This window comes from Berghia stephanieae, chromosome 12 (assembly GCF_034508935.2).
Source record: "Berghia stephanieae isolate SIO BIC M18660-M18661 chromosome 12, UCSD_Bste_1.3, whole genome shotgun sequence".
NCBI classification, from domain to species: Eukaryota; Metazoa; Mollusca; class Gastropoda; order Nudibranchia; family Aeolidiidae; genus Berghia; species Berghia stephanieae.
In genome coordinates this window covers 19,461,874-19,487,448 of record NC_088371.1, presented here as the reverse complement: position 1 = coordinate 19,487,448, position 25,575 = coordinate 19,461,874, and the positions used below count along the sequence as shown (strand labels likewise).

Here is a 25,575-nt window from a genome sequence, read left to right as displayed (position 1 = left end):
GAATGGAACTATATTTATGATTAATTAGTACAGAAACGAACATTCAAGAAAGGGAGGGGGGTTTGTTGTGTTTTGTTTTGTTTTTCTATTGTTTTAGATACTTGAGTCAACATCAAGTTCTCATCAAAATTGGATTGCAAAGGTTTACCAATCTAAAAATAAAATGAGCAACTTTTTATTCTGAAATCAAATATTGAAGAAGAAAAAAACACATCAAAAAAGTCATTTGGAAACGAAATATAAAGTCTAATACTTGTCTTCAATGAGTTGATATGAGGTGCCCTAAGAAGAATCTAGTTTTTATTCAAATAAGATTTTAACAGCCCTTCAAGCTTTTCCCAGCTTTTTGTGGGACTATGTTGTCTAGTGGTATGACTCTCGCCTTCGTATCGGAAATTCCAGAGGTCGAGTCCTCGCTCTGAGCGGGACATAGTTGAGTCCTTGGAAAAGTCTCTTTATTCAGATTCTGTCGCCGTGATCAGGTGTAAAGTGAGTACTTGGACATTAACAGCGTTGTCTCGTCTGAAAAAAATAATAATATTGCCTAGCAGGCGTGATGTCTCGTCTTACATGTTAAGTGTTGTCGTTGGCTAGAGCTCCCTTGTAAAGCGCTTTCAGCTTGTTTAGTGGATATTACTCTTTATAAATGCTCAAGACATTGTCATCTAATATTCCAGTCTCTTTCTCTTTTTCTTCCTTTTCGGAACAGCTTGACACGCACCGGAAATGAAAATCGCAGAAGAGGAAAACAACAACAACAACAACAGCAACAATATTAGCGGCAACAGCAACGAAAACAACAGACTCGACTGTAGCGTCACTTATAAATTACCGTTCTTTGGTACAGTGGGACTCGACATTGCATCACACCAAGCAACGTGCCCTGGAGCTTGCCCCGGTCCGAGCAGCCATTCCCTCAACAACGACGGCAGCAGCAGCTGCAGTGGCAGTAATAACAACAACAACAACAACAACAACAGCTGTCTCAAGATTGGTGATACTTGCAGAGATTTTGGAGTACGTTATTGCAGTGATTTCAACTTGTGCCATCAGAACGACAACAACAACAACAACAGTAATAACATTTCCAAAATGGCCGACACAACCGGATGTTTACCAATCCCAGTTCCCGCCTCCACAACGACGATGGGTTACGGCTTTCACGAAGAAAGAAGTTCCCTGTCTTACTCCGCCTCCTCCTCCTCCTCCTCCTCTTGCATGAACGAGGAAAAGACATCGACCCCTTCGTCCCCTTCTTCCAATATAATTCCATCCGCGTCAGAAAAAGACTCCTCATTCGCTACTGACAGCATCATTACATCTTCTTCTTCTACTTCTTCCTCTTATCATCATCAAATTCATCCTCACCATCAACAGCCGCAGCAACAACCACAACATCAGCAACACCACATGTCCCATCAACAGCAACAAGACAATCAACAAACATATCTAACGTTACCGCAACAAAATCGTTTAACACATTTGCCTCATGTTCCGATATCAACACAACAACAACAACAACAGCAACAGCAACATCAGCCACATCTAACACCGCTTTTACCACCGCAGCACCTCCAACAACAGCAGCAACAGCAACAACAACAGCAACCACCACAACCACAACCAATCTCCAATTCTTTGCAGTCAAATTTGTCTCAATCAGGGTCTATCTTTATGCCGCTCCAAACACCACAACAACAACAACAACAACAACAACATCAGCAGCAGCAACAGCAACAGCAACAACAACAACAACAGCCGAATCAACCTCTTCAATGTTTGCCTGGATCTATAAATGGAATCAATGGCCTTTTTTCAACGACAGAGAGGTTGGTATAGAATTGAATCTTTCCTTCCTTACTATGATTTCTTTCCCCTTCTTTCTTTACCCTCCAACATTTTATTGCCCCAAGGAACGCAATGATATGGAATTACCGAACTCTGGCGTTTGGAATTATGAACGAGTTCCCTCGTCTTCAATGGGTTGATATGAGGTAGAAACTTTCGGAGAGCCACATTGAGAGCATAAATTTCAAACGCAAGAATCCAATAATTCTTTTATTGAACCGTACCATTAATTTCGCATAACGTGTTCTTCTTACCCTTTAACTTTAATTATTATTACTATGGTTAAGACATAATACGTGTCAATATCATTTTTTTTACTAGAAGATTTTACTTTAAGTTGTAATAGGGTACCATCTATTATGTGGCTAGGCCCCATCATCGGGTTTCTCTCTTGTCGCGGCAAGAAGGTTTAAAGTTAAAATGTATTGCATAGATGAGATGTTTCCTTGGACAGCCACTAGGTCTTTAGTCCGACCTCGCCGAGCGGCCATGCAAAGGAAGCGTCTAAGTTACATGACTAAAGCAACCCTCCCCTGTATCTGAATAACTGTCCGGTTATCACGCACCCACACTACAATGTTAGAATGTCATCAAATCCCTCGGTTACTTTCTAAAAACCAAACGGGTTTCATGTGCCTCTTTGTTTTCTATCTTCCATATAGCCCAGTCTATGAACAAAATCAGGATATGCTGCATCTCTAAATTTCACTGTTTGATGATTTCGAATAGAATTTTGATTTCTAAAGTGTGGTTCTCATCGTCATAATTTATAAATCTATGAAAAATTTAATATCTGGCATTATAGGAGGCCAGTGAAAAGTAAATCATTCATCCAAAATTGGTGCAATAAGTCCTTTTGCTGTTTTTGTTTCTTTGTTTAAGATGAAATTACACATGCTGCTCTCTTCTACTTAGGTCATCTTTATTCCTCAGATACCCCCGTCCTCACTCCCAACCCAACCACAGCTACCTAAGCCCAAACCCCCTCTTCCCCCCTCCAGATAACTCTCAACACCACGCCCTTCCCCACCATACCGCCCCTCCAGTACCCCCGTTGGCTCATACACAACCAAGCACCGCCCCATACGCATTAGCCCCGCCCATTCTCAAATCCCCGGATCTTCCCGAGAGGAATTTCGGTTTACCGGCAGCCCCGCCACGTCACTACCCAGGGTTTTCCTCCAACAATGACGTCAGCGTCAAGCAAGAACCACGTGACATTAGTTACGAAATCAATAACTGCTGTGGTAAGCATCTTTTTTATTGTATTATTTCCATTTTAACTTTATCATAGCTCTGATTATTAATGGAATAACGTACTTAAACTCCTCCACACTACAATTCTCACTACATTTTGATTATTTGTATTCAACGTTCCTCTGTTTATTGCTCAGCTTACGAAGGATTGGCATCCGATATATCAATTGTATGTAACGATTCAATTCAGAACTTTTCCGTGTTATCTTTTTATCACAATTAAAAAAACAAAAAGTATTCTTAAGACCCCAGGCTTTGGGGAGCTCATTTCGCCTTCTGGTTCTCTGATGTCCCGTCTAGAAACATAGTCGGGTATCATTGAAAGAGCCCCGTGATGACAACGATTGCAAAGATTTGGTGGACTCCAGGGTTATGTCCATGTACCCCCACTCTATTCAGATTTGAATGAATACCTCGCTATTATAGACATTGAATACGAGATTGCTAGTACGGAAATAGCCTTCAACAGTCATGACATCACTTCCCTCGAAATGACGCATACTAACTTAGTACTAGCTCTAAACTATCGGAACAATGGCGGACGCCATTATGAAATATTTCTCCGACGAGCATATTAATGTAATCAGAGGAGAAAAACATTATAAATATGATCATGTTTTGACTTTTATACATTCTGATCACATGACATATGAAAAGTTCTAGCCAGCATGAATAATAAAAAGTACCGATTTTCTTTGTTTAGAACCACGTTGCTCGCCGTTGCTGGGCGTCATCAGACTATTGAATCCAATTATAACACATAGAAAGCAGCGTTTGATGGATGAAACAGAAATTTGGCTTAAGATACTTTGCTGCGGAATAAATAAGGCATTTTGAAACGAATTGGACATGGAGTTATCTTGGAATTGCGCAATATGAATGTAGATATTTAAGATAGTGTGCGCTTGGCCAAGAAACTCACATCATTTCCATCCGGAAGTATAACGGACCAACATACAAAACTATGTGTAACCTTGAACGTTTATAGTCTGGTTAATACAGTTAAGTGAGAATTAACCAGTAGATTTTTGACCAATCAAAACATGGAATTTTTTATACACCTTCACACGTGCTCGGACAAACATAGTTGCTTGTTTATAAACAGTAACGTGAGTGAAATCGACCTCTCTCTGGTCATTGTTCTTGTGTTTATACCGCCAAATGGCTAGTTATCAAAGGATTTTCTCAGTCATATTATAAACGTTTAAGTTCACACAGTTTTCTGTGTTGGTTCTCTTGATCAAGCAATAGATCAGTGAGTATTTTACTTAGAAATATACCAGCGATAGTAAAGCCTGTGTAGTTCGCTGTGTTAACCAATCACTGCTATTGTTTACATTATGACGACTGTCCGAGAGGCGTGGTTATCTAAGTGTCTATTACTCATAAACGTGGATGGCAAAAAACAATAACAAAGACCCGAGTGACGTCAACTTCATTCTATCTATAGGCAGATTCTAAGGATTGGGGACGCAAAAGAGTAAGGATGGGTTATTTCTCCTGACGATTAGAATATATTTGGACTAGGAATTAAGATGTGTTCACTCTGAAACCAGAAGATCAGTTACGCAAAGGTAGGTATCCAGTCCTCCGGAAGAGTGGTTTTACACTTCCAATGAGATAGGTACCAGTATTTTAACATCAACTTTTTTTTCCCTATTTACGGCTTGTGGTATGACACTCGCTTTCGGCTAGTTGGGTCCCTGGGTCGAGTCCCTCTATGGGTGGCGCAAAGTTAACTCCTTGGGAAATGCTTATGACTCACATTATTCTCTCACCGTACTCAATTATAATATGAGTAAGTGGTCAGTCACAGTGTTGCACCCGTGGAAAACATGCCATTGCGCCCCAAAGGTGTTTGGTCTCTATCTACAACTCAAGAGTTGCTGTTGGCTTGGGACCACTCGTAAAGAGCTTTGAGCACATATAGTGGATAATATTGCCCTTTGTACAAGTCCGGGTGTTACATGTCTGAGCTCAGCTATTGTGTGGGGGGGGGGGGGGGGGGAGGTCACAAATAGAATGTTTATCATTACTTTCCGCGATCGGCGATTTGTTTCTATTTAGCGACCTTACTATAATTATAACCCTGAAATTCGTTCTTCGCCTACAGAGGCATGTTTTTTCCTTGACAAATCTGAGCAAATAGTCAATAGGATTTGTGTTCTAGCTTCACTGATTATATTCATAGGGGAAAGTTAACAATGGGATAGGAACATGGACGTGTGCGCATCAAATCTGTCATAAACCGGAAAAGGCTAGGATGATTGGACCCCGCCCACGTGTCACCGCCTGTCAATCAAGCAGACTTTGTTCTGGCACCGCCCACGGGGATGTTTTAGTGTAGGGTGGGTTGGTGGTGGGTGAGTGAAAAGAGAGGAAGAGAGATAGAGAGGCGGAGAGAGAGAGAGAGAGAGAGAGAGAGAGAGAGAGAGAGCTATTGAAAATCGAGTACCGCATGTCATTTATGGTGCCGCAGTACGATGTCTTGTATTATATCGAAAGTCAAGCTTTGTTGAGCGTGTTTAATTGCCGGATGGAAGACTATGATCACAAAAGTTCTGCACCCGGTATAGAGTGTTTAGCAAGGCACACTTACATTCATTACCCTTCTCGGTTTGTGTATGGATTAATTCTTGTTAGCCTGTGACTGGTATTATTAAAGAGGTTGCTTTTGTTAAAGGAAAAAAAAATATTATACGCTTTGCGTGAATGTTTGAATGGATGGATGAATTAATAAATGGATATGTGATTGAGAGATGGATAAATTTACTGATAGATAATGATGCATGCATCGGTCGATGGATGAATCAACGACGGATTATGGATAGATATATTGATGAATAGATAGAGAGATAGACATAAAAGTGGATGCTGGATGGATGGATGGATCGATTGATAAATGGACGAAAGATGGATAGATTATAATTGATAAAAGGATAAATGGTTCGACGGATGATTGATGGATCGGTCGATGGATGGATGGATAAATCGATGTATGGATGGATCAATAGATGGATTTATAGCTGGATGAATGGATGGCAGATCGATGAACGGATTGATGGGTGGGTTTGAGTGTAAGGATGGATAATTTGACGGATAAATTAATGGCTGAATGAATAGATGGATGGATGGATGGATGGACAGTCACAGTGGAGGAATTGAAGGATGGAGTGATATTAGATAGATGGATTGATAGGTGGATAGATGGATGGATGAATGGATGGATGGACACTCACAATGGAGGAATTGAAGGATGGAGGGATATTAGACTGATGGATTGAGAGGTGGATAGATGGGTGGATGGAAGGATGGATGGACAGTCAAAGTGGAGGAATTGAAGGAGGAGTGATATTAAATTGATGGATTGATAGGTGGATGGATGGAGTGAAAGTGGATTGATGGATTGATAGGTGGATAGATGGGTGGATGGATGGATGGACAGTCACAATGGAGGAATTGAAGGATGGAGTGATATTAGATTGATGGATTGATAGATGGATAGATGGATGTCTGCGTGGATGGATGAATCGATGGATGGATAGGCGGACGGACGATCGGCTAGTCGGAGGGGTGAATGAATGAATGAATAGTTGGATGGATTGAGGACTACTGACAATGGGTGAGAAGAAAACATTCGGAACTGACGTCTTGTGCTAGCGTGATTTAAATGGAGACGACTGTAACGCTGCGGGGTTAGCTCTCATTGGAGAAAGTCTGTCGGAAAATCACAAAATATGACTTTTGTGATGACATAAATATTCCATTACATCATCGGGCTTGGATCGGTGTCATATGCAGTCTATGTGGTCTATTGATATGGCACTCGCTTTCGGATCGGAAGGTCCTGGGTTTGAGCCTCGTTACGCGCATAGTTGAATCCTTGGAGAAGGCTCTTTACTCACATTCTCTCACCGTACCCAGGTGTAAAATGAGTACCTGGTCGTAAACAACGTTGTTTCTGTCCGAAAAAAATGTAACATCGCCTAACAGGCGTCATGTCCGGTCCTAAATTAATGTTAAATGTTGCTGTTGGCCAGGGACCTTTGTAAGGCGCTTTGAGCACATTTATTGGATATTGCGCTATATAAAAAAACTGAAAAAAGAAGCTCAATATGATAGTTCCAAGTTTTCTTTCAACCGATGGATAGATATCAAATTGCACACTAATACGAGTACCTTATCTATCACCTATCGCGGTCAAAGACCGTAGCCATCGTTAACTTATTGCCTGATACTAGAACCTTCTAGGACTTACAGTTTGATGTCATTTTGAAGTTTTGAGCAGCGTCCCGTGAGTTGTCGTTAGTCGAGCTTAAGGAAACAAATGATTCCATTGGTTGAATACAACTCACGATTTGTTTTCTTTTGGTCATTTAGTTAACGATGGCTACGGTCAAACTCGGGTGCCTTTAATACATCGGTCCTATTCAACCAATTAATTGAGTATTCTGATTGGTTAGAGTGAAATCGAAAGTAGAGCAAATACAGCGATATAATCATTTGACTGGCTAGAAAGTGTTCCATGAAATGTACCCTCAAATACAAAGTGTATTTGTATCAATTCTGTCAGAAGAGAGATTTTATCAAGTGAATTAATATTATCTCACTCCCAAACATACACTGTTTATACTCGAAGAGGAACATTTACATATTTACACAATTTGAAAATGAGACGTAATTAGTCATAACATCTGAAGGAAGATATCATGGTAGAGGGATGAAGATGAAGAGAAAGAAAAAGATCTAGATGAACGGAAAGAGAGAGAGAGAGAGAGAGAGAGAGAGAGAGAGAGAGAGAGAGAGAGGGGAGAGAGAGAGAGAGAGAGAGAGAGAGAGAGAGAGAGAGAGAGAGATTAAGAAATGAAGGCAAAGAGATTAAGACAGAGAGATATCAAGAGACTGAAAGAGAGATAAAGATAGAGAGAGACTGCCTATTTCAGATCCATGAAATCCTGGTCTAATCAAATCATATCACTGCCTGTTTGGCAAGCTGGATTACGGAGGCAATCCCAGTCTAAACAAGGAAAAGACAATCTCTCTCTGCATCCCAACACCAAACTCACAAACACTCTCATAAAGCAGGCAAGATTTTCTGCGTTCTTTTTTTTCTGTGATCAATACTGTCATTCTGGCTTTGAAGAGCTCCGAGAATTGCCGAGGTCAACCGAGAGGGATTTAGCGGGTTTTGGCGAGAGTTTGGCGGAAGATTTGCGGTGACGCGTGTGGAAATGATTCCGTTAAAAACAATCCGGGTGGATAATTAATAATTCGATGACCGCGTTATCAACGTTGTTACTGTTGTTGTTGTTATTTGGGTTATTTCTGGTTATTTTCTTGCCTATTACCTTCGTTTTGGCACTTTGAGTGTGTCGTTTGTTTAGTATTTGTTGTTTTTGGGGGTTTTTGTTGTCTTTTTTTTTATTCTTCTGTCCTTCAGTTTTTGCGTTTGTTTTTGTTTTTGTCTTTGATTTTGATTTTTTTTTGGTTTACTTTGAGTTGTCTTTTGGTTTGGACTTTTGGGGAGGGAGTTCTCTTTTCTTTTCTTTTTTTTTTTTTTTTCGATCAAAGTATCTTTTATAACAAAGAAAGTATTGGACTGGAACCCTCAGGGCAGAAGATCAAGGGGAAGGCCACGGGGAACATGGATAAGAATTAAAGAAGCTGATATAAGAGAAGTGATAAGACATGGAACGAGTTTATAAAGTTAGCTCAGGATAGAGAAGGATGGAAACTGTTTGTATTTGGCCTATACCCTGAACCAGGGTGAAAAGGCAATGATGATGATGATGACCATTTATCCTAACTCCTTCACATCCTCACTCTCCATTCCACAACAGATACTACTAGGGGATGCCCCATCTTCCCTCGCCCTGACGTCACCGTAACACAACCACCTCCACCCCCAGATGGTGAGTTCGTTTGACAACAAATTATTATTGTATTAGGCTTTTAACGAAATCGGGTCGAACGCCGAACCCGAACGCCGAACCCGAACGGATATAGCCTTCTCACGTGACCATGAACGAGATCTGGATAGTGAAGACTCTCAAGCGGTATGCAGCATCGGATCTAAGGTCACGTGATAGAGGATAGCTTGGGTTGCTGTTGGCTTGTGTTAGGGGAGGGGCAAGGTCAGTGTCATTCAATAGTATATAATTGTGCATGTGGCGCTCTATACAGAGAGAAAATTATAAATTGATTACGGGGGAAGGTGGGGGGGGAGGGGGGGAGGGGGGGGGGGTTGACCCACAAACGATCGAGGTGTTGGGCTTCGGGTAGACCATGATACGAAATCAAAGAGAAAAGGCCGCTGGTACTTGGATGGTGGAAATGGTTGGGGGGGGGGGGGGTAGTGACAATCAGCATGGGATGTATATATTAACATTAATAATATAGGCAATAGATGACCAGGGATGTGTATTGTTTGTATATGTTTGTGTGTGTGTGTGTGTGTGTGTGTGTGCGCGCGCGTGTGTGTGTGTGTGAAAGGGATTACACAAAAACACCTTTCTCTGTAGCTTCCAAATGATTACGTATACGATAAATTTGAAACCCACATTGTTTGAATCAGCTCACTAATTAATTCCTGAGCCTTGAGATGGTGACGCAACTATTACATACAAGACCTTGCAGTCGAGACGGCAGGGCTTTTGGGTTACACAACCACTATTTACCCATCGGTCAGCGGTACTCTTTGATGTATACAACACTCACCGCCTTTACGCAAAGCCGCCTGCCCATAAATCAAGAGATGGTCTCCTAACTGTTCACAAGCGAACTGTCAAACGAGCAATCGATGATTGGATAAGAATCTCAAGATCTCATATAATAAGGTAAGTTTTGGAGAGGTGATATCCCCCCACCCGTCATCGGACAGAACTTTCATTGCGTTATATCATATGAACTCCGCCTCCTCTTTCTATTCCGGAGTGACGAGATTAGACGAGAGGACGCGAGAAAAAAAATGGTCACGTGTTGGGCAAGTCGTTCGTTAGGCGAGCTTCGGTGTCTAACTATAACTCCGTATTGTATTGACATTACACGGTACTATTTATGGGGAGGGGTAGAACAATATACATAAGAGATATGAGTGGAAGGGATGGCAACACTATAGATTAATCATGTTCTGTCATATACAAGAGATACTTGTCATTGTGTTATCAATTTAGGGGGGAAAATGTTGTATTCTAAGAAAACGTGCTTGTGTGCGGCATCGATTGTATTTGATATAAAAATTGATCCTACATTTCTAATTAATTTACTGTGGCATGTTTTTCTTTTTTTCTTTCTGACACTGAAATCCTACACCATTGTTCCATTTATGATTGACGCCTCTTCCTTCCCCCCCCCTCCCCCCTCCTTTTTTTTCCACAAATACCTCCCTCCCCCATTCTCCTGCATTCTTAGTTGTCCCCTACCCGTATGACATGAGGTACATTTATCCCGAGGATTCTCCATACCTCTCCCATTTACGAGACAAGCATAAAGGTGAGATAGTGCATCTCTCTCTCTCTCTCTCTCTCTCTCTCTCTCTCTCTCTCTCTCGTTCTCTTTTTTGCTATCTATCAATCTATCTATCTCCCTTTCTATCCATTTACATATATATCATTATATCAATATATATATATATATATATATATATATATATATATATATATATATATATATATATATATAAGAGAGAGAGAGAGAGAGAGAGAGAGAGAGAGAGAGAGATATCCAAAGCGGCCATGCTTTTGGATAAAGAGGTAAAGGTGTAATGATTCATTATATAAAGTCTTAAGCATTCACGAACCAACCCACGCCCACTCGAAAACACACAAATACAAATGCGTTACCATACTATACTCATGCACAAACACACACAGAGACACAAAGACACACACACACACACACACACACACATACATACATATACGTACACATTCACACAAACTCACAAACAAAACCGATCCATTTGTCACTGCAAATCGCCAAAAACTCCAAACGCCCACTCCCCAACTTCTAACGGTCATCCCGCCAAAGTTTGCTCCAAACATCATCTCAAAGCTTTCTACTATGCCCGTGTCTTACTTCTGGACACAACAACATTTCCCCTACTCTGCACCATTTCAATCTCTTATCACACCGTCTTCCCAACTCTTCAACACCATGACCATATTTCTTCCAAAATCATCTTTGGTCCGAAGGTTCGGTAACTTAGTAACTGGCTCTAAACTATCGGAACAATGGCGGACGCCCTTTTGAAATATTTCTCCGACGAGCATAAAAGTGTATCCAGAGAAAAAAAAAGCATTATAAATCTGATCAGGTTTTGACATTTACATATTCTGATCACAAGACATATGAAAAGTTCTAGCCAGCATGAAAAATAAAAGGTACCGATTTTCTTTGTTTAGAACCATGATGGGCGCCGTTGCTGGGCTAGTGACATCAGACTATTGAATCCAATTCCGGGCTTAATTTAACATTTTTGTAATTGAGAATATATTTTGCTTGGTTTGAAAGTATTTCCATTACAACAATGAGCCCATAATAATAATAATAAGTCAGTTGGATTATCAGACCTGCAAATAAGTACACATCGGTTTCCTACAGATTATTTGACGCCTGAATCTTGCCATTTTTAAGGTAAAGTATTCTGCTCATATTTTCCTGGTCCTATTGGACATTGACGTTAGAATTGGAGCCCCCCCCCCCCCCCTTGTCCCGATCTTATATAAGAATATTAGATTAAGTAATTTCCTTTCTTAATCTATAGCCAATATTTAGCTTAGATAAAGATAATTCATAGAAAAAAAAAGAAAAGAAATGTTCTTTGAGCCCTTTATGTTTTAGTCCAAGCCTGGAATTGCTTTTTAAGGGCATTGGTATCTATAGCTGTTTTCTTTTTCTTTCATATCTATTTATTTATTTATTCATTTCTCTATTTATTCATTTTTCTATTTATTTATTTCTTTATTTATTTATTCATTTATCTATTTATCTATTTATTCATTTATTTATGTATTTATTTATTTATTTATTTATCTATCTATTGTTTTATTGATCGATTGATTCATTCATTATTGGTAGTTTCACAATGCAAAAATGCTATTAAAAAATCAAATTAAAATTCCCTTTATTCATCCCCATGGGGAAATTTGTCTTTAGGGTCTATTCCAAGGGAAGACTGGAATAACCCAGGCGTCAGCCGCAATGCAGCGCCGCAAAGTGAGCTGGGCGAGGTGACTTGCTCAAGGCCACAAAGCGCGGCGGTTGATCGAATCCGGTACCTTTTGGGTAGGAAGCAAAGACCATACCGCTGAGCCACGCTGCCCCTGGTCACTCAGGTTCCCTGTGAATCTAATTTTCAGGTTTTTATTTATGCGCACTAGCAAAATGTCCAGCCAGCCTACATGTTTTGTTTGGTTTTTTTTTTTTTTTTTTTTTTTTTTTTTTTTTTTTTTTTTTTTTTTTTTTTGTTTTTTTTTGTTTTTTTGGTTTGTTTGTTTTTTTGCTCCCTCTGATGGTTTAAATGCAAGTGAGCTTGATGCAAAAATCATAATTGTGACCCCTCGTCTCAAAAAGGTATTAAGTCGGGATGGTTAAGATGCTAAAAGTGGAATTTGTAGCCAGAAATGTCCTGCTTAATTTGAGTTTGTAATATACTTTGAAGGGGAGAAAGAATATCATATTTTACGGTGCTAAATACAAACGTTTCATATTTTTGACCAGTTTAACTATAATTTGACTTTTTAGCATCTGGTCCATCCCGACATAATACCGTTTTGAGACGAGGGGTCACCATTGTGTTTGCCCCAAAACTTTGACTAGCGCCCAAAAAGTTGTATTTCTTGCCCTGTGTTTCAAATACACACGCTGTCTCATCAGTGGGAGTAAAACATCTTTTTTTAAAACATCAACAAATTGTATAGCTAGAATGAAGTTGACGTCAATCGAGTCTTTGTTATTGTTTTTTGACATCCACGTTCATGAGTAATTCTCACTAAACTGTATTATCCAGACTATGAAAGGTCATGGTTACACAGAGTTTTGTGTGTTGGTCAGTTATACTTCCGAATGGCAAAGTTATGAGTTTCTTAGCCAAGCGCATACTATCTATATCCCTTAGAGTGAGTTGTTTTACTGTGGATGACTTCTGTGTTAAAAGAAATAAAGGAATCAGGCATGTCTTGGAATACAGCCACCGTAAAAGCAGCTGACCGCAAAAACAATTTTTAAAAATGGAGATATCTGGTGGATGCCCTATGTGTCTCAAGGCCCGAAGAGGATTAAGTAAGTAAGTAAGTGCGGCTTTGTGGTCTTGTGGTATGACACTAGCTTTCGGATCGGAAGGTCCTGGGTTCGAACCTCGCTCGGCGCATAGTTGAGTCCTCGGAAAAAGACTCTTTACTCACATTTTTTCACCGTACTTAGGTGTAAAATGAGTATCTGGCCGTTAACAGTTGTTGTATCTCTGTCCGAAAAAAAAATGTATTATCGCAGAACCGGCTTCATGCATGTCTCGTTCTTTATGTTACATGTTGCTGTTGGTCAGGGATCCTTTGTAAAGCGCTTTGAGCACGTTTAGTGGATATTGCGCTCTATATATATATAAGCTCAAGCTCAAAGCCCTGTGTGCCTCAAGGCCCGAAGAGGATTAAGTAAGTAAGTAATTTCTATGTTATGGCCACGACGTATTGTTATTACACTTCCTCATCCAAATTATTGGCCAATAGTATAAAAGTTCTCGTGTGTCCACTTGGAATCTAATCCGTGAATTAACTCACTCATTCCTAGAGATTTTTGCTACTTTTCAAAATTGGAAAAAAATGTATTAAAAATTACCATGTACATAGATAGTTTTATTCAACTATCATTAACATGCAAAAACTTAAAAACATTAGCTTTGATACCACGTCTATAATTTGTGTCATAAAAATGTAATAAATAGGCATGGGGTAAAAGTAACCGGGTAAACTACGGATATAGTCGATGTTAGGGTTGAATGAGTTAAGACTCGCCTCAGGATATCGCACAATCTGGGTTCCTTTTGCCTCAATGGATGATGACTTTGCCTCTCTGGATTAATTCCGACAAATTAGATTTATATTTAGCTTTTTCACGGTTATTACTTTTGATTTAAAAAATAATTTTTTTAAAAATCGAAGTCCTCCATCAAGGAAAGTAACTTCAACAATCTTGAGAATACTACAGATGCTCTAAATCGATAGATGTAAAGTTACGCCTTGAGGCAAAGTCACCCCATTTAACGTATATTTGACGTCACTCAGCCCTTACTGCTTTTTTTTTATTTATCTATTTATTTCTTTATTTTTTATTTACTTATTTTTTATTTACATATTTCATTTATTTGTTTATTATCTATTTGTTTATTTTTCATTTATTTATTTATTTACTTACTTACTTACTTAGCCTGTTAGCGAGTAGATCTCACCGAATTATATTAATCAGACTATAAAAGCTAACGTTACACACAGTGTTGTGTGTTGGTTTGTTTAATTTGGCTGGCGGATTTTGTTAATATTTTACCTAAACGCATTGCATCAAAATTAAAATTAAATTCAAATGCGTTGACTGTTAACTCTTAGATGCAGCACCGAATGACCCCCTTAGTTCAAAGGTGGAAGATGCCCCATGCCGACAATTTAATCGAGTGTACGTTTACTAAGCCTGTTGTTATCAGCAGCTTAACACTCCCGCCCTCTACAACACTGTAACAGTTAAGTAGATTGTTATAAACAAAACTGTATAGGACTGAGTTTCTTTAAGGAAAGAAAAAGCTTAATTAAGCGTTTATACAGAGCAATATCCACCAACAGTGCTCAAAGCCCGTTACAAGCGACCTCCAGGCAGAGCATCTAGTTGAACGGTGTGTTGTGACGATGCTACCGGGCGGGTTCGCGACGTTGCACGAATGCGGACCGGACTTTGCTGATTGGGTCGATCGTCATAACATGGTAGTGTGAGAACCACGAGAAGCTGCTGCCGCCAACACCAAAACTTAATATGTTGGACGAGACATGAAGCCTGCTTGGCGATAATACAATTTTTTTTTTATTCGGACAGAGACAACGCTGTTAACTCCCAGGTACTCATTTTACACCTGAATACGATGAGAGAATGTGAGTAAAGCGTTTTCAAGTGACTCAACTGCGCGTCACTCATAACGGACTTGAACCCTGGACCTTTCGGCTCTAGACACAAATCACAATTTCTCTTCTGCATTCGGGGTCGATATCGGTCCCTTCGCGAGTGAAGCGAGTGATCTACCAACTGAGCTATGCATGAGGACCCCCGACGCACCGAAGTCGTGTCGTCTTAAAAAGGTCATGACCTCATTTAAGGCAAAGGTCAGGTGATCGGAGAGACGATCGCAGTCCTAATTAATTCCTTGTGTTCATCAAATTTTCATTGACAAGACGACAGGGGCGCCGGAAGTGCTAAGCAGGTAGAGAGAACTCTCTAGAACTTGAATGTGGAGTCAGGTTGAAAGAGGGGAGAGAGAGATAGAAAGGTCGGAAGTTAAAATTATGAGCACATTTTCAAAAACTCAGTTTACACAAAATCAGTTCGACTGTTCTTTGTGAGGCTATGTCGTAGTCTCGAAACCCGCCTTCGGATCGGAAGGTTCTCGGTGGTTCAGTGGATATTGCGCTACATAAAATCTTCCAAGTTAAAGAAGTTCTTGACAAAATTTGACTCATCGCCTCGATCTGAAAATACAATATTTAAATTTAGGCCAGAAAACTCGTCCTTCAGACATCAATAGATTAAAATTACCCTTATCTTGTCCAACCCCCCCCCCCCCCCACACACACACACACACACAAAACTCTCAAACCTGGGAATGTGGATGGGGGTGGGGGGGAGGGGTAACTTGTTTAATGTTTTTGTTTTGTTGGTTTTTTTTGTGTTGTTTTTTTTTTTTTTTTTTTGTATTTTGGGGGGGGGGGGGGGGGTTGTGTGTGTGTGTGTGTCTTTGTTGAGGTTTTTTGGGGATTCTCTTTTGATTTATTTTACCTTTTATGTCTCCTTCCTTCTAAAAAATAAAAAAGAAGAAGAAAATGAGACATTTGTGCGTTTAACAAATAAAAAAGAGAAAAAGAAAAGAAGACCGGAATAAAAAGCAGAAAACAATTTATCAGTTACTAAAGACGTTTCTCCATGAAAGTTTTCAAATTTTAGAAATTCACGAGATGCGTCTTTGTGGACGCAGGTCATTAGATATTTCAAGAAAGAAATGTATGCACGTGCATCACTGGTCAACGTGAGCTTTTTTGTGTGTTGTGTGAATGTGTGTGTGTGTGTGTGTGTGTGTGTTGTAAGGTGTTGGGGAGGGGGGGGGGGGCAAAGGAGGGAAGGCGTGTGTCAAGTATGGTGGGCGTGGTCGTCTTGGAGAAGTCGTGGTCGAGGTGAGATGGTCAAGTGGTTTCATCTTCTTGTTATCTGTCAATGGTCAACTGCTGGTCAGTCAGCGTGTTACTCATTCGAATATTAATTCCACTCATATTTTGCTTTATATTTAGTGAAATGATTGATTCATTCATTTAATTATCCACTCATTTATTCATTCATCCATTAGTTCATTCATTCAATCCGTCTTTCATTTAGTCATTCATTAATTCACTCACTCACTTATTCATCCACTTATTCCCTATCTTTTTCAATCATTCATTCATTCATTAATCCATCAATTCATTCATTCAGTCAATTATTTATTTGTTCATTAATTCATTCAATTATTTGTTCATTCATTCAATCATTCAATCATTCATCCTTTCACTAATGTTCAAATGTATCCAATCATTCATTTCTTTGACTCTCTATCTATCTATCTATCTATCTATCTATCTATCTATCTATCTATCTATCTCTCTCCCTCCCTCCCTCCTCTCTCTCTCTCTCTCTCTCTCTCTCTCTCTCTCTCTCTCTCTCTGTCTCTCTCTCATTTTTAAAATTAATTTGTTATTCATTTCACTATGTATCTATTCATTATTATTTCATCCAACCACCACTTTCTTCTTTATTTTTATCCATTCTATTCATTTAAAGTTCAAAGTTCAAAATAAAACAAAGATAACACAAGAAAATCAATTTTTGAAAAGAGCATTTACACGTTATATATAGTATGCAAATGGGTATTTAATGTATAAACGTATGGAACATAGTCACAAAGACTGACGAATAGATAACTCAAACAGATAGACAGATGTCAAACAGACACACATTCAAACAGACAGAACTATACTGCAATGGGTAAACAGAAGGTCACGAAAACAGACAAACGGACAGACAATTGGAGAGAAAACAGAACTGACCGCTGATTAGGAACAATCCAAGTCTCTAACAACTAACAAGAATTGGATCTAGGGGAGAGTACCAAGAAAAGGGAGTGAGGGAAGGCGACTTCAATACGAGGACAAGGGGACACAATCGCGAGGCGATCCGCAGGGACAGACAATTCTTTTTCTTATGTTTAAGGCAACCTTTTCGTCGTATGGCCCGTGATGGCATTTAACTGCTTTTATTATTTCTTTTCTTTGGTAACCTTTGTTGTTGGTACCATTTCCCCTCCTCCTCCACCGCCTCATCCTCCTCCTCCTCATCCTCATCAGCAGCAGCAGCATTCTCATTCTCTCTACCACTTCTATTTCATTTTTTCTTTCATTTTTTCCCTTAGCATTCTTTTCTCTCATCGGAGGCAAACGAATGTATGAATATGACCAGTATTACGTACTAAGAATCAAATAATCCGTTACTCAGTAAAATATGCTGACCAGATATTTCGGGAAATGAACAACTGAATTGTGTAGATTGGAATATGCCTTTGGTCCTACCATGCTGAAGAGACAGACCGATAGACAGGCAGACAGAAAGATGAATGAGACAGATATATATTCGATCTCTATACATTTGAGCAATGATCTAATTAAGCAAACTTGGAGACACCCATACATAAAGATGTACAAAACAACTGAAAGATGTTTGCCCTAACAAAAGAAAATCGGTCGTAGGAACTCGATAGACCCGCAGATATTTAGGTGGATAAATAGATATTCACTGATACATATAGAATGTAATAGATAGATGATAGATAGATGGATAGATAGAAAATTAGATAGATAGATAGACGGATAATCATAGACAGAGAGATAGGGAACGATAAACAGACAGACAGATAAACATATTGAAAGACAGACCATAAAGATGAGTCCTACTCCAGTTCACAACCACTCACTCAAAGCGGTTTCCTTTTGCTATCGAGGCTAATTCAACGACAGGGGAGAAAACCTCTTGTCCCAAGAGTAATTGCCCTTGAATTGGACAGGCCATATGCTGTCCTCTCCCCCGCTCTTGTCTTGTCTCTCCAGCAATCTTCTTGGTTCTATTTGGAATTTATTCACACCCAGTTCAGGAATTATTCGCACTCTTTTCTCGCCGTCATTGAACGCAATCTTGGCCCAGGGTTGAGAGTATTACAGTCACTTGGTCGCTTCCATGCTTATTTGTCTCCAAGTCTGTGATAGTTGTTGTGTTGTGCTGCCAATGTTTCTATTTTCCAGCCAAATTTTGTAAGTGCGAATAAGTTTAGACCGAAATAGAGGTTTCTATCACTGTAGAGGTTTTATCACAGTCGTACTTAGTCTCAGACGTACTGGTGATATTTTGTTTTTGTTGTTGCCAATACATCTTTCTTAGTGCTAAATAACTTAACAGGCCTTCTTCGTGCAACTAAATACAGATATTTATTCTTTGATTCCTATATTTCCCACATTTTTTTGAAGATGCGACGCTTTCAAATTTGACTTAATGTATTATAATGCCTTTATTGGTTCTTCGGCTTAGATAAGATATCTGTCAGCCCCCCTCAAACTTTTTGCTCTTTTTATGATCAAGTATTTTCATTTAAAAACAAAACAAACAAAAAACACATTAGAAATAAGACAACTTCGGATTTTATTGTTAGTTTTCCATTTTAGGTTTGAGTTGCGATTAATCTTTAATTATTTGACAAGGTATATTGGTACTTATTTGAATTGGTGTTTGTGATATGTTCTTTAACATAGATATTTTTACCAACATTTTATCTCTTCCTGGCATTTGTCCCATATAGCCTCTGTTATATATTATGTCGTCATCACTCATTCCAATTGATGGTTCCGCTGCACAATGACAAAATGCCTTTTTATTTCTCTCTTATCTGTTGTTTTTTTTCTTTTTCTTTTTCTTTTTTTTTTTTTTTTTTTTTTTTTTTTTTTTTTTATTCCGTTGATTCAATGGAGAAGGCTCTTAGTTAACATTTTCTTACCGGCTCGTTAACAGCTGCTGTTGCCTCTGTCAAAAAATAAATAATTGTAAAAGCACATCCACTCCTACATGTTAAATGCTACTGTTACTCTTCTCTTCTCTTGGGAGCTCCTTTTAAGGTATACTTTTAGCACGTTTAGTGGATAGTGCGGAATTAAAAGGTCATTCTATTTTTTTTCTCTTTCATCTGGTGTATACCCCTTCCCCCTGCCTATCTCTCTCTCTCTCTCTCTCTCTCTCTCTCTCTCTCTCTTGCTCTCTCTCTATCTATGTATCTATTTATCTATTTCTATCTCTCTCTCTCTTTTTTCTCTCTCTCTCTCTCCCTCTCTCTCTCTCTTTCTTACACACACACACACACACACACACACACACACAACAACAACAACAACAACAACAACACTCTCTTTTTCATGTTTTGCCTATATTTTTTAACAATTTGGTCTTGGCTGCCCAAGTGTTTTTGTGAGAGCACTGCATTAAAATTGGCTGTTACCCCGTGTCAAATTATATGTTAGAATCGACGAGCCCTTCGAAATCAAATTTTATTTCATGGTCATGTTTTTCTTTTCATTTATAATATTTGGTCTTAGATCAGCTAATTAGAACAAAAACAAAACAAACAACAACAAAAAGAAGGGAAAAAGAAAAAAAGAAACAAATGTAGATCGCGTGAAGTAGAATTATTATTATTATCTGAATCGAAAAGTAAATAAATGAAAGGTGACTGGTTGAATATGTGATATGGTTGATAAATGGATAAAAAAAATGTGTTTGGAGGGAGAAATGAATTGCGAAACGGATAGATGGATGGTTCGAGGAATGGATGAGTGGATTGATAGATGAATGGATAATGGGTGGATAGTTGGATAAGAAGGTAGATGGATGGAATACATGAAGTAAAAAATTTATTTGAATGGAAGAATAAATAAATGAAAGGGTGAATTGTTCAATGTGTGATATGATCGATAAATGGATGAAGGAAAAGGTGGTTGGAGGGATACATTAATTGAGAAATGGATAGATGGATGGACGGATAATGGACGACAAATGGATGCGTAAATGAGTGGATAGATGGATAGAGAACGTGAAGTTGAATTAATACATAAATTAGAGAGTAAATAAATGAAAGAGTCATTGATTGAACGCGTGAAATGATTGATAAACGAATGAAAAAAAGGGTTGATGGAGGGGTAAATGGATGATAGAGTGGATAGATGGATGGATCGAGGAATGGATAGATGGATAGATTGAGATGGATGGATGGGTAATGGATGTATGGGTGAAGTTCAATTATAATATAAACGAAATAGTCAATGATTTAATGTGTCAAATGATTGATACACGAATGAAAAAAATGGTTGTTGGGGGGGATAAATGGATGGACGGCTATAATGGATAGATGGATGGATGGATGAATGGACGGATCTGAAAGTGTTCGTATTAACCCTCTCCTTCCCAACCATAGGACAATGGTCACATTCGTTACGATGCAACCAACACTTTTCTCATTCAGAGTACCTTTGTTCATTACACAATAGGATTCAATGTCACGTCCACCCAGCAACTAGCAGCTTGGTTCTAAACAAAGAAAATCAGTACTTTTTATTCTTCATGCTGGCTAGAACTGTTTCATATGTCATGTGATCAGAATTTATAAAAGTCAAAACATGATCAGATTTATAATGAATTTTTTTTTTCCTCAGGATACACTTTTATACTCGTCGGAGAAGAATTTCATAAGGGTGTCCGCCATTTTTCCGATAGTTTAGAACCAGTTACTAAGTTACTATGCGACTGTTGAAGCCTATTTAAAGTACGAAATTTTGAATTGCTTCAACTCCAGAACTTTATACACATCTTTTATTCACAAAACTCATTCCAGAATATCATCTCTTACTACATGTATATTATAATCTGAAAAAGTTTGTATGAAACAACTCCAGACCCCCCAAAAAATGCCCTTCATTAGATGTCGTCGCCAAGGCATTCCATGAAGTAATAAATCAAACAAGATGCCTGATGTCAACAGGAATCACACATGTTGTCCAAAGTGAAAAAAAATGGGGGTTAATAATCTCAACCAAGGGAGAAATAAACCAAAAAAAACAAACGAAAATGCCTGAAGTGTAGTGTGTCTCAAATACAGTACCTTCCGGTTCTGCCTAAACCACTCGGCCGCTTCGCTCCACTCCCCGTAATCAGGAGGTTTGAGGTTCGGTCTCTAGTCTACACAGGTTGATTTTCGAGAATGATTGTTTTCTTGTGCTTTTATTTCTGCTTTGTCTGGCACTCTTTCATTAATTCTTTTTTTTTTTTTAAATTAAAAATCATTGATCTTTATATTGCGCAATATCCACTAAATGTGCTCAAAGCGCTTTACAAGGGGTCCCTGATCAACAGCAACATTTAACATGTAGGACGGGACATGCCGCCTGTTAGGCGATATTACAATTTTTCGGACAAAGACAACGCTGTTAACGGCCAGGTACTCATTTTACACCTGAGTACGGCGAGAGAAAGTGAGTAAAGAGCCTTTTCCAAGGACTCAACTATGCGCCGAGCGCGAGGCTCGAACCCGGACCTTCCGATCCGAAAGCGAGTGTCATACCACTAGACCACATAGCCGCAGCAATTCTTTGGTGTGATATGATATAATGAGAAATCAAAAACCAGGCGATCTCTTTAAATCGCATTGTCATGTTTAAAAAAAAAAAAACAACGTTCTTGCCATTTTCACAGGATCTAAACATCACACCCCTAAGCATCCCTAATGTCTAATAAATCCCCACAATAATGCTAATACTTTTATTATCATTATTACTAAAAATCAAAAAACGTAATTTATTCTAATTATTTATAACCCGTGGCCATCTTTGGTCACGTGCCTCGGAAGGCGTGGCTTACACCGTGCCACGTGGCCAGTCACGTGTTTTTAGGCACATTGCCGCGTTCTCTCCTATTATTTAACGTCAATTATTGTGTTTGAAGACGTTGGGAAAGAGAATGGCAATCTGCAAGGCTATTGTGGTGGTTGCATTTGCCTAATGCTTTCAATGTCAAATGCATAAAAATGAATTACGGTATTATTCAGTATTATGATTATTATTGTTTGTTTGTTTTTTTAAATATTGTTTTGCCCATAAAACCATAAAACCTGGTTTATACCATGTAAGCTGCCGAGTGATTTTTAAAAATCATCTTGCGAAAAGAAGAAGAAGAAGAAGAAAAGGAGGAGGTGGAGGAGGAGGAGAAGAAGAAGTAGAAGAGGATGAAGAAGAGGAGGAGGGGGAGGAAGAAGAAAAAGAAAAGGAGGAGGAAGAAGAAGAAGAAGAAAAGGAGAAGGAAGGGGGACAGTAGAAAAAGAAAATTAATAACAAAGAAAATGAAAGGAGAAAATGAGATGGAGGAGGAGGAGGAGAGGATGAGCAACATGAGTAGGAGGAGGAGGAGAAAAATTTATTTTGAAAAATAACTATTCCAAAATTGTTTAAAACAATACGGAAACGGATTGGGGAAGTGAGGGGGAGGGGGAGGATTGAAACATGCTAGGGATCAAAGCAAAATTTTAATCAATAACGAATTAAGATTTCAACAACAAAAAGTAATAATAATAAAAAGAACATGTTATGCCAAGGAATGAATCAAAAGAAAATAATACTTTAATTCTTAAAATTGAACCATATTATGTTTTGTTATCATGTGTTTTAATTTAGCATTTTTATGCCTAAGCCCCAGTTTCGGCCATATCAATTTTTAGCCCTAACGCACCATGGCATAATTCGGCACCACCCAGCGTTCACCACATACGGTCATCCACACTTCACATTCGGATACAAATATCTCTGGGACGCGAGAAAATGACACCCCATTATGCGCGGGACTGGGATCGCGTTGCCATGACGACCAGCGGCGTCAAAGGGTAACATTAGACGCCTGCTCCATCGCCCCGAGAGGAAGCGACCCAAATTTATCATTGAAAGGGGCTCCGTAATTATCGACACGGGTTGGAGTCAACTACGTCATCGTTGATGTCGTCGTCTTCTTCTTTATTATCATAATTGTCATCTTCATCATCACCATAATCATCATCATCGTCGTCGTCGTCACGTTCGTCGTCATCATCTTCATAATCTTCATCATCATCATCATCATCACCACCACCAGCATCATCATCATCATCATCATCATCATCATCATCATCACCACCACCACCATCATCATACCACCATCATCATCACCACCATCATCATCATCACCACCATCATCATCATCATCATCATCATCATCATCATCATCATCATCATCATCATCACCACCGCCATCATCACACCACCACCATCATCATCACCACCTTCACCACCATCACCACCACCACCATCATCACCACTACCATCATCATCATCACCACCACCATCATCATCATCATCATCATCACCACCATCATCATCATCATCATCGCCCCCTTGTTATTTTCCAAGGTTTGTTTTAAATATATTGATTATGAGATTAGGGACGAAAATTGATATATCTAGACTTCTGTTGATATCTCATAACATGAAAACTGCAAGGGGAACATTGTCAATGCATTCGTATAAATATAATTCCAGAACTTAAACTTCATTGAATTCTACAAAGCCACTCTCTCTCTCTCTCTCTCTCTCTCTCTCTCTCTCTCTCTCTCTCTCTCTCTCTCTCTCTCTCTCTCTGTGTGTGTGTGTGTGTGTGTGTGTGTGTGTGTATGTTCAGAACTTAAACTTCATTGAATTCTACAAAGCCACTTTGTGCGTGTGTGTGTGTGTGTGTGTGCTCGGTATAAAACCAAAATAATACCACACATAATATTGGTTTATATCAATCGAGATATAGATAGTACGCGCTTGGCTAAGGAGTTCACAACATTGCCATCCGGAAGTATAACGAACCAAAACACAAAACTATGTGTAACCATGAACATTCATAGTCTGATTCATACAGTTTAGTGATAATTACTCGTAAACATGGATGGCAAAAAACAAGAACAAAGACCTGAGTGACGCAAACTTCATTCTATCTATAAAATATAAGTACGTATTCAAGCACACACACTATGTGCTTCAGCAGACTTGCCTATTACTACGAAAAGTTCGTAGAAATACGAATTTTTGGCTCCAGCTACAGAACTGCATACGCCGCTTTGACTCAAGAAATCTTGTTGAAAAAGGAAAGTTTAGTTCCTTAGAACGTATATCCAGGTCTTTGGAGCATTTATGGATCATGCTGAGGACAAATTATCTATTTCTAAAGCTATTGTTTCGTTTTTTTCCCTCGGAAACTACGAATTTTTGAATATCAAGTAAACAGCTCTGTGCAACACTGACGTACTCTTGGGAAAAAAAAACCCATATTTAAAGATTTGGCCAAAAAAACTCGTCCTTCAAATATCGATCGATTTAAATGACCCTCATCTTGGCAAAAACTCTCAAACTCGGGTCTTCGCGAAGTCCCAGGTTTGAGAGTTTTTGCCAAGATGAGGGTCATTTAAATCGATCGATATTTGAAGGACGAGATTTCTGGCCAAAATTTTTAATGTGGATTTTTCCAGAGTACGACAGTACAGTACTCGCTGGATTATCTTGCACGCTGAATTCCAGCAGTGCGCCACTCTGGAGCTGTGAGACCGAATTTTATCTATATAAAAGTTCATAATACACACCCCTCCCTCACCCCCCCCCCCCCTCCTCCTTCCCATGAGCATCTGGTTTCAGCACTCTTGGTGGATTTTAGCACCCTTTTTGGCTACTTCCAAAAACGTGCTCGATTCCAGCGAGTACCGTCAACTGGGGCTACTTAGGCCACCCGGGGTAATTTAGGCCACTTACTGAAAACAAGATTGCTTGTTTTAAAAGATAAATTACATGTAGCTTTTATCTTAAATAATAAGAACCCAATAGATCTAATAAGCACTCATGAATTTAACTTTTTTTAAAGCAACCGTTTTTATTCTACTAAGTGGCCTAAGTAACCCCGGATGGCCTAAGTAACCCCGGTTGAAGGTATCGGTACTCTATAGGGGGGCGCATCAAGATGTTATTAATTCCTAAAAAACAAGTGGATCTTCTCAGCCCACATCTGCGTCAGATAATTAATTCCACTGTGATACAGTACTGTATT

General features: G+C 39.1%; 1 protein-coding gene across 1 annotated transcript in view; it reads left to right on the top strand.

Annotated features, from left to right (window-relative positions):
• The first annotated feature begins 1,604 nt into the window (after positions 1–1,604).
• LOC144957586 (uncharacterized) overlaps positions 1,605–25,575 on the top strand; it is a 32,343-nt gene continuing 8,372 nt past the window's right edge. Inside the window, exons 1-4 of the mRNA XM_078888930.1 lie at positions 1,605–1,829; positions 2,782–3,095; positions 8,946–9,017; positions 10,516–10,596. Of these exons, the coding sequence (XP_078745056.1) occupies positions 1,675–1,829; positions 2,782–3,095; positions 8,946–9,017; positions 10,516–10,596 (622 nt within the window). The 5' untranslated portion in view covers positions 1,605–1,674. The remainder of the gene's footprint in view (positions 1,830–2,781; positions 3,096–8,945; positions 9,018–10,515; positions 10,597–25,575) is intronic.